General features: G+C 42.7%; 1 protein-coding gene across 1 annotated transcript in view; it reads left to right on the forward strand.

Moving 5' to 3' along the window:
- Positions 1 to 653: 653 nt before the first annotated feature.
- Positions 654 to 10688, forward strand: part of LOC103810006 (pinopsin-like) — a gene marked incomplete at both ends in the record, with an annotated part of 30321 nt that continues 20286 nt past the window's right edge. Inside the window, one exon of the mRNA XM_009082885.1 lies at positions 654 to 979. Coding sequence (XP_009081133.1) covers positions 654 to 979 — 326 coding nt within the window. The remainder of the gene's footprint in view (positions 980 to 10688) is intronic.

The following is a 10688-nucleotide window of genomic DNA, read 5'->3' on the forward strand; positions in this document are numbered from 1 at the left end:
AGTGAGGATTAACACAGAGAATAATGGAAATAGTTTTCACCTGGTTTTCAAATATGCAATAACCAGAAATTCATGTTCTTTCTTGGGGTTTAAAATTGATACCACACAACATAATACACTTTGAGCACTGTGTGCAGTTCTGGGCCCCTTAGCTCAGGAGGGACATTGAGGTGCTGGAGCAGGTCCAGAGAAGAGCAACAAGGCTGGTGAAGGGACTGGAGCACAAGTGCCATGAGAAGAGGCTGAGGGAGCTGGGGGTGTTCAGCCTGGAGAAGAGGAGGCTCAGGGGAGACCTTCTCACCCTCTGCAACTCCCTGACAGGAGGTTGGAGTCAGGGGGGGGTTGGTCTCTTCTCCCAGGCAACCAGCAGCAGGACAAGAGGGCACAGACTCAAGCTCTGCCAGGGGAGGGTTAGGTTGGAGATTAGGAAGAGATTTTTTCCAGAGAGAGTGATCAGACATTGGAATGTGCTGCCCAGGGAGGTGGTGGATTCACCATCCCTGGAGGTTTTCAAGCTGAGACTGAATGTGGCACTTAGTGCCATGGTCTAGTAATGATGGTAGGGTTGGACTTGATGATCTTTGAGGTCTTTTCCAACCTGGTTGATTGTATGATAGTGAAAATCAGCATTTGCATTGTTTGGTCTGTTGCAGGCATTGTGTCCCTGATCTCCCTGGCTGTCCTGTCCTACGAGCGCTACAGCACCCTCACCCTGTGCCACAAACGTAGCGATGACTACCGGAAGGCAGTGCTGGCAGTCGGTGGCTCCTGGATTTATTCCCTGGTCTGGACTGTGCCACCTTTGGTTGGCTGGAGCAGTTATGGCATAGAAGGTGCAGGTACAAGCTGTTCAGTACGCTGGTCCTCAGAGTCAGCTGAGTCCACATCCTATATCATCTGTCTCTTCGTCTTCTGCTTGGTCATCCCTGTGCTGGTCATGATGTACTGCTACAGTCGCCTCCTTTATGCTGTCAAACAGGTAAGCAGCAGTGTGCTATAGATAGTGCAAACTGCTCTGAGGCATGTGTTGCATTGCTCTTTCATGGAATTTGGGAGTGCTGATTATAGAGAGCAAATCAGCAAACCAAAATGAAATTGGAAAAACTGCAGAGAGCCTCAAGGAAGGGTCAGGAGGTCTTTGCTAAGCTTTGTAATTGTCCTGAAGCTCCAGTCAGAGCAACCAAATAATATCCATATAGATACTGATTTTCTGGTTTGGTAATACTGTGTTCTAGGAAAACCAGCATATCAGATTGAAGGTTGCATTTGTAATGAAGTAAGCACATAGGTTTTCCTGTTTATAAATAAGACATGCATGCAAATACTTCTTCCTGGTTTTGGATTGTGACATTTTGTTCAGCCTTGAGAAAAGGCTCAGGGGTGACCTCATGGCTCTCTACAGCTACCTGAAAGGGGATTGTAGAGAGATGGGAGATGGTCTCTCCTGCCATGGCTGCAGGGAGAGGACTAGAGGGAATGGTCATAAGATGGGAGAGTCAGATTGGATGTTAGGAGTAATGTTTTCCCTGTTGGGGTGTTCAGGCACTGGGATATTGCCCAGGGAGGTGGTGGAGTCACCATCCCTGGATGTGTTTGAGAGGCATCTGGATCTGGCACTGGAAGATCTGGTTTAGGGGTTTGAGCAGTGACAGGTTAATAGTTGTATTTGATGTTCTTAGAGGTTGATGGTTCTAGGATTCTATGATTTTAGTAATTTCTGCTTCTGAATCTGTGCAAGCTTAACTCTACAGTAATGTAATTCTACTGTGATTTACAGAGTTAGCTCAAGGATCAACTTCTCCTTGTAATTCTAGGCCACATTTAAAAGTTTCCTTTTGACTGCAACCACTGTTACTGCTACTGCTTCTACTGCTACTACAATGATGCTTCTCCTACTGGTTGAAAATACACTACAGGTATTCCAGAATGAATGTTCCCAAAGACTCTGCCAGGAGTGTGGCATTGTGAAGTTTTAATACTCTTGAGATGATGGTGAAACGGTTTAATGATGAACAATGAGCAAGGAATGAATGTATAGGTGTTCTGTAAAAAGCACTTCTCTAAAATGTTCAGATGAATGAAATTAATGGTGTTAAATAGGAAAAAGAAGCCCAGTAAATCCCTGAACTGAGGCTTCCCTACAGAATTAAAGTGGATGTAGTTTTCTTTTGATGAGTCATAAGGAATTAAGGTTGCATGTTTTACATGATTTGTCAAAACTCTGAGAACACTTAAAGCCCAAATGGGAAATCTTTTCCTGGCTGAGTGGGCCAGGAAATTCCCTTTGATGAATCATGTTAGTAGTCCTCTTAATGCTGTACAATATTAATATGGGGAAAACTGCTTTTGATTGTAAACCATTAGAATGATGTTGCAGTCCATATATGATCCCTGGGCAGCAGTTTCCTTTGACCTTGCCTTAAAGAAAGAGGAGGAGACTTGGAGCATGTGGTATTAATAATATGCAGAATACACAACTTCTTTAAAATTCTCTCTTCTTTCCATCACCTTTCACTGCCCTTCCTGATGTCAGCCAGCACTCACACATATGAATACTTGTAGGGATTAAGTCACTGTAGCAGGTACTTCAGCCTCTAGTGCATTGTACTGAAAGTAGTAGTAATCTCACTGATCCTCCAGATGGGTCTCAAGAAGTTGTGGAAAACATGCTGAGGGTACAAAGTATCATAGAAACAATATATGCACTCTACAGCTCTTCTGTATTTAGACATGAAGACTGGGTAGACTAGATGGAACATTGATTAGTCAACTGTCCAGAGTAAAAAATGTGAGAGAAAGAATAGCATTTTCCATAACCCTCTCTCCTCCATCCTCCTCATGCCTTTCAGAATGATTAGCCTCTGGGGTGCTGAGGTTAAAGGGTCCTGAGAGATTTTGTAAGTGTGGAAGTGTAAAAGAGCCCAACCCAATCTTGCATAACCTGTTGCAGGGAACAAGTGTTTGTTAAACACAAAGGAACTTCAGTGAAGCATTGGTGAGGTCCCAGCTCAGTGCTGTGCTCAGCTTTGGGCCCTCACTGCCCAAAGGCCATTGAGGCACTGGAGCGAGTCCAGCCAAGGGCAACGAGGGCAGCAAAGGGCTGGAAAACCTGTGGGATGAGGAAGGGCTGAGGGAGTTGGGTTTGTTCAGCCTGGAGAAGAGGCTCAGGGCTGGCCTCCTGGCTCTCTGCAACTCCCTGCCAGGGTTGGAGAGAGGTGGGGGATGTGTGTCCTGCCATGGCTGCAGGGAGAGGACTAGAGGGAATGGCCTTGAGCTGAGCCAGGGCAGAGTCAGATTGGATGTGAGGAGAAATGTTTTCCCTGTGAGGGTGTTGAGGCACTGGGATATTGCCCAGGGAGGTGATGGAGTCACCATCCCTGGAGGTGTTGAAGAGGCATCTGGATCTGACCCTGGAGGATCTGGTTTAGGGTTTAGGGGTTCCAGCAGTGACAGGTTAATGGTTGGACCTGATGTTTGTAAAACATTGCTGATGTTTGTAAAAGCTTTCCTTGCTGAGGCATATTTAACCAAAAGGAATCTCAATCAGAAAACTCAGCTTTTTGTGATGTAGGAGTAACTGTTTCCAGTACCACAATCTTGAACTCTTGCATTTCATAAGTTTACTATAACAATTTCCTACAATTTTCAAAAGAACACAGCATGACACAGTCACTTAATCAGAGACTTTTTCCCTTTGGTCTGAGGTCCTCTAAGTATTCTGTAACACACAGGATGGTTTTTGAAGGGCTAAAAGTATGTCACGTTTCAAACTAGAGGAAGAAATGAGCAATATGCAAATGAAACTATAGTACTTCTTACATGAAAGTACTAAGAGTAGGGAGCATCATAAAAAACAAGGTTAAGAGGGGTTACTACATTCATTGCAATGCTGTTACTTTCTGGTGTGGGCCAAAAAATTCATGATCTTGCAATTTTCTGGCTTTGTAAAGTTCTTCAGTGACCCTCTGTGTTATGTTTCAGAAGACACGTGGGAGCATTGCAAACATCATAAGTGCCTTACCCAGACTTCACCTCCTTGGTACATTTTCTAAATATGCATTTCATAATTTTGCCATATTTCTAGAAGCTTTTATGTTGGAGTGTTCTAGCATTAATGGGTTTGCACCCTGAAATCAAGAGTGCAGGAGTTAATGCCATTATTAATAGCACAGTGTAAATTAATTGAGGTGGAAGAAATATCTTCATAGATTTTGGACAGTTAATGCAAGAACTGGCACAGTGCCTGCGTTTTCTCTTTGCAGGGACAGTGATTACAGGTCTTGTCTCCTTTTCTAAATTTAGTCAGGTGCTGTAGCATTTTGTCACTTGAGGCATTAACAGGTCCCATGAAGTCACCTGCAATCTGTGTGATGCTAAAAGGATTTCAGTAATACAGGTTTTATGAAAGATCACCTTTTCTAGGAATTACAAGTCAATAGCATCCTTGGATGAATAATGTTAACAGCAAATGCCATTAAACAGCATTACAACACATCTGCACTATTATCTCAGAGCTCTTGGCATTTATCAGGCTCAAAGACCCTTAGGAATTACCTTTCTTTAAAGGTATAGGGGATTTTTTTCAGACTGGCTTTATCTGGATGGTTGAGTTTGATCAAAGGGGCAAAGTTTTCTCCCTCACAAAAGATTAGTCACATATATTTTATTCATGCAGATTCTACAGCACATGGGAAGGAAACTGAAAATGGTTTATTTTTCCTTGTGCTATTAAATAGTTATTTTTTCCCCATTTTTTGGCTTATGATGCTTCCCTGTGTCTCTACCATTGCATTCCCTCTGGAAAAGTGTTCTTTGTGTAGTCAGTGCCAGTTGTTTATGCTTTGAAAAGTGGATTCCCAAATGTGGAATTACAGAGATTAGCATTGTGATCACTGTAGTGCAAAATACCACAGTATGGTTAAAATCCTCCAGTGAGGGGCCCCGAGAAGTCATGTGAACCAGCCTAATGAAAATTAGTAAAACTTTTAAAAGAGATCTCTTCAGTCTGCATTATCTCCCACTTACACACAGAAATCCTGCCCAAGGACATAAAGAGTCCCAGAAGATTGTTTCAAGAAAAGTTTTCAGCCTGGTTTTGTGGAGACTCTTGTCTCATTGCCAGTCTTCTTGAAATGAAAGCTGTGCCTGAACAAAGCTCTGCAGCTCTTTATTGAATGCATCCAGGATGTGGAGAACAATAAACAGGACTGTAAGCAGAGCAAAAAGATTTAAACACATAGTGTAATAGACATCTGACCATGCAATTCTTGCTCAGAGCAGCAGACCATGTGTTAAAGTGGGTGAGGAGCCAATGACTGCAGTGTCTCATGGGATCCTGGAGTACATGGACTTTTGACCTGACCTGATAGTCCTACTCTGTGTTTTTCAAGTTTTTTTATACTTGAAAAGAGTGAGGAAAAAGTAGCCCTGAAGAATATCGATTACATCCTTTCACATCGTTATTCCAGATGTACTTTGACTTTTTCACAGAAAAAGAGGACAAGAAAAAATATTCAAGAAAAATTTGAAGACTAGCCCATATGAGGCAGAAGTTGGCCTTGCCAATGTCTTATCCTCCACCCTGTGGTGCACCTACTAATGCTTCATTCCTCATAAACTGCTAGTTTTAACTAGTGACCAAGGTGTGAGTCCAGGTAGCAGAATCACCCAACTATTTCCCTTTACAGCAACTTCTGTTGTTTCTTTTGAAAAGTGTGGCATGATTTCTTACTTCAGAGGAGAACTGAACCACTGTGAGGGTGTTTAGGCCCTGGAATAGATTGCCCAGGGAGCTACTAATGCTTCATTCCTCATAAACTGCTAGTTTTAACTAGTGACCAAGGTGTGAGTCCAGGTAGCAGAATCACCCAACTATTTCCCTTTACAGCAACTTCTGTTGTTTCTTTTGAAAAGTGTGGCATGATTTCTTACTTCAGAGGAGAACTGAACCACTGTGAGGGTGTTTAGGCCCTGGAATAGATTGCCCAGGGAGGTGGTGGAGTGGAGATCCCTGGAAGTGTTGAAGAGGTGTCTGGATCTGGCACTGGAGGATCTGGATTAGGGTTTAGGGGTTCCAGCAGTGACAGGTTAATGGTTGGACTCAATGATCTCAGAGGTCTCCTCCAACCTTGATGATTCTATGATGCCATAGCAGAAACAGATCACTTTTTTTTAATCCCATTTCCTGATCTTTATGAGTCTTGTCATCTTGTAGGGAGATGTAGATAGTCAAGGTTATTATATAGAGAGCTGCCTGGTCCTCTTTCTTACTCCTCTTCCAGACTTCAACCTCAAAATACAATATCTAGCGAAGAAAAAGTGCTTCTGTCACTTATTTAAGAAGTAATGCCCCAGAATTAAGTTAAGACTTGATTGTAAACAAAAAAAACCTCCTAAATTTTAGTTCTGTGTGGTGAGATTTTGACTCTAGGTTATTTCTTAATGATTTGGATATAAACAGTGGTGATTTTAAAATCTCCTGATCCCACAAAGGAATTCTGAGAGAAAAAGGAAAGAAGAGATGGAGATTTTTATGCCTTCTGATTACTTAATCCTGTTTTATGTTTGTACAATTTGGAACCGTTAAAAAAATATCTATAAAAGCAATTATTGTATCATTGTTCATTGAAGTAGACAGGAAGGAACTACAAAGCAGAAGGATCACTCCTGTGAATGTTTCCAGCTTTCCATCTCATTTGGAATTGATTGTTTGTAGGAAGACAGCACATTAGGGCAGAATACTCAATGATTTCAACTGAAAAAAAGCTTTTTAACATAATACAAACAATTGGATGGAAAAGTAATTATGCTTCATATGCCAATTTACAGAGCAACTTTCTGTAACTTTTATGTTGAAAAAACTGATAAAGCAATAATGCACCATTAAGTCTCAGCTTCTAAAATCCCTTAATAAAACCAGGTTTGTGGTCATAGGCCTTCTTTTAGAAGCAAATTTCAAAATGTTTCTAGTTATTTAATTAAACAGATAAGTTCTGAGAGATGTAATTCAGGTGAAGGTGATGTAGACCTGGTCATAGAATCACAAAATCACAGAATCTGTGAGGTTGGAAGGGACCACAATGGTCATCTGGTCCCACCTCTCTGCTCCAGCAGGGCCACCCTAGAGCACATGGCTCAGGATTGTGTCCAGAGGGTTCTGGAATATCTCCAGTGAGGGAGAATCCATGACCCCTCTGGGCAATCTGTTCAGTGCTCAGTGACTGCACAGCAAAGAAGTTCTTCCTCATGTTCAGGTGGAACTTCCTGGGCATCAGTTTTTGCTGTTCCCTCTTGTTTTCTTGGTTTCCCCACTGAGCAGAGTCTGATCATCCTCTTGGCACTTCCCATTCATGGACTTGAACACATTAATGAGGTCCCTCTCGGTTGTCTCTTCTTGAGCCTGAACAGCCCCAACTTCCTCAGCCTTTCCTCATCACTGAGGTGCTCCAGTCCCTTCAGCATCTTCCTTGCCCTCCCCTGGACCTGCTCCAGGAGCTCCATGTCCCTCTGGCCCTGAGGAGCCCAGAACTGGACACAATCCTCCAGGTGTGGCCTCACCAGGGCTGAGCAGAGAGGCAGGATCACCTCCCTGACCTGCTGGCAATGCTCTTCCCAATGCATCCCAGGATTCCATTGGCCTTCTCAGCCACAAGGACACACTGTTGGCTCATGGACAGTTCGTTGTCCTTCAGGACCCCCAAGTCCTTCTCCATAGAGCTGCTCTCCAGCAGGTCATGCCAACCTGTGCTGGTGCTTGGGGTTATTCCTTCCCAGGGGCAGGACCTGCACTTGCCCTTGTTGAATCTCAGTTGGTTTGGCTCTGCCCATCCCTTCAACCCATGGAGAAATCTGGGCTAGAGAGACTTACTGAGTCTTTTATTCTAATCAACCACTCCCGTTTTGACCATATTTGGTTGTATGGTTCCTGTAGCTCATCCCTTTCAGATGTGATTAAGTACATTTGGGATTCGACTTCATTTCAAGTATGTTTGTCCTTAACTGCATCTGAGCTCAAACAGGCAGCTAGACTCATTAGACAACCATATCTTGTTAGGATTTGCTATACATTTCTAAATTTAATTTCTTCCCTTTGGGTATTCATGTATACTTTCTCTCCTAGCTTCTGGTGGTATGGAGGAAGAATGATAAATAGCTTTGCCTTTCATTTTTAAACCTTGCCATAAATATATAATAATTACATCTAATTCAAAGCAAAAAGAGATTCCATTTGCAAATGAATTAATAGATGTTTTCTGTCACATCATTATGAAGATATGTGAACTTAATTGAAATATGAGTCTCATGTTAGGCTGTGAGAATTAGAATAGACTCAGCAAAATGTAGTGAAAAGGCTCTGCTGGATTATCAAAGGCTCTAAAGGAATTCAGCTTATAGCCAGCATTAAAAAAAAATAAATCCAAATTTCGAAATTTTGCATGCAGCCTTCAATTGACACATAGCACTCAATATTCAGCATCTCCTTACTGGACAGTTGTTTGACCTTTGCCAAATTCTTCATGTGAAAACCACTGCACAGCTAGAACACAAAGCTGGCAACAGGCCAGCTGAACTCTTTTTGTTATTTCAAAGCAGAGGAGCACTGAAATACATTAGACTGCATATTGTAGGTATTAGTTCTTTGATGATCTGATTGTTTTCAATTTTTCTTGGCTTCTAACATGATAAAACTTATCAGAATTCTGTAGGTGGGAAGATATATTGAGTCAACAGTGAGCCCAGGCAGCCAGGAGGGCCAAATGTGTCCTGGGAGGCATCAGGCAAAGCATTGCAAGCTGTTTGAGAGAGGTGATGGTCCTGATCTGCTCTGAGCTGGTGTACCTTGAATGCTGTGTGCAGTGTTGACTACTACAATATAAGAAAGATAGATAAAAATCTACTAGAGAGCATTCAAAGGAGGCAACAAAGGTGGTGAAGGCCCTTGAGGGGAAGTCATACAAGGAGCAGCTGAGGACATTTCATCTGTTCTACCTGGAGAAGAGGAGACTGAGGACAGAGCTCATGGCTGGATACAACTTCCTCAGGGAAGGCAGTGCAGGGGCAGCACTGACCTCTTCTCTCTGGCAATCAGGGACAGGACCCAGGGAATGGGCTGAAGTTGTGTCAGGGGAAGGAGCAGCACATTTCATCTGTTCTACCTGGAGAAGAGGAGACTGAGGACAGAGCTCATGGCTGGATACAACTTCCTCAGGGAAGGCAGTGCAGGGGCAGCACTGACCTCTTCTCCCTGGCAATCAGGGACAGGACCCAGGGAATGGGCTGAAGTTGTGTCAGGGGAGGGTTAGGCTGGAGATTAGCAAATGGTTCTTCCCCCAGAGGTACATTTCATCTGTTCTACCTGGAGAAGAGGAGACTGAGGACAGAGCTCATGGCTGGATACAACTTCCTCAGGGAAGGCAGTGCAGGGGCAGCACTGACCTCTTCTCCCTGGCAATCAGGGACAGGACCCAGGGAATGGGCTGAAGTTGTGTCAGGGGAGGGTTAGGCTGGAGATTAGCAAATGGTTCTTCCCCCAGAGGTGTTTGGGCACTGAACAGCTCCCAGGGCAGTGGGCACAGCCCCAAGGCTGACAGAGCTCCAGAGGTGTTTGGCCAATGCTCTCAGCACAGGGTGTGATTGTCAGGGATGTCCTGTGCAGGGCCAGGGGTTGGGCTAGATGGTCCTCAAGGGTCTCTTCCAACTCCCTTCCAATATTCTATAATTCTGTGATCTGGAACATCTATTTTGAAAATTACAAATAAAATGCCATGAAACACTTAGGAAAAAAAATAAATCATTGCTCTAACTACTTCTCAATTAGCTAATTAATTCTGTTGAATATATAATTTATTTAGAATCAGATTCCAGTCTGTAGATATTACATAAATGAAAACATTTTAGCATGTCAACTGCTTCTGTTTCAAAATTTTCAGATAATTTCTCTAACCACTCTCATCTTTCACAGCCCATGAGTCCTATTGCTTCCTTTTTCTCCTTTACCCTGATACTATTCTTTGCATAGATAGATCTCCTCCTTCCTCCTTTCATTGAAGAGGTTTCTGTAGTTTTTCTTCTGATGGTCTGAAAATGTTGTGAATATACTCAGATTTTCCAATGCTTTGTAAAGCTGATATTACCATTCCTACTGTACAGAAGGAAGGCACACAGTATTGAGAAGTTAACTGTGAGAATTCAAGGCATTTTGAGAATCTATTTAGTCTATTTTTTTCTCTGTTTCGTCTGTACTCACTAGAGAAAGGAAATCACATCTCAAGAGGTTATTCTCAAAACCAGCAACTTTTGTCAGCTAATGACATAGAAGTCCTACTAAAAGAGGCAAATTGTATAACAAACCAAGGAAATATTTTGACCTTGAAAAGTGCATACAGTGTATCAATAATTCCTGGGTTTTAAAAAAAAACCAGTACCTGTCTTCAATTATTTTCAAAGCAATTGTATGATAGTTAATTTGCTATGTCATTATGTCATTTTATTTAAGGTCAGGTCATAATATAAGGTATAAATATTATAGAATCATAGAAATTTAGGGGTTGGAATGGACCTTACAGATCATCCAGCCCCAACCCCCTGCCATGGGTAGGGACACCTCCTGACTAGATCAGATTGCTCAAGGCTCATCCAACCTGGCCTTGAACACTGCCAGGGCTGGGGCAGCCACAGCCTCCCTGGGG

This window comes from Acanthisitta chloris, unplaced genomic scaffold (genome assembly GCF_000695815.1).
Source record: "Acanthisitta chloris isolate BGI_N310 unplaced genomic scaffold, ASM69581v1 scaffold639, whole genome shotgun sequence".
Taxonomy (NCBI): domain Eukaryota; kingdom Metazoa; phylum Chordata; class Aves; order Passeriformes; family Acanthisittidae; genus Acanthisitta; species Acanthisitta chloris.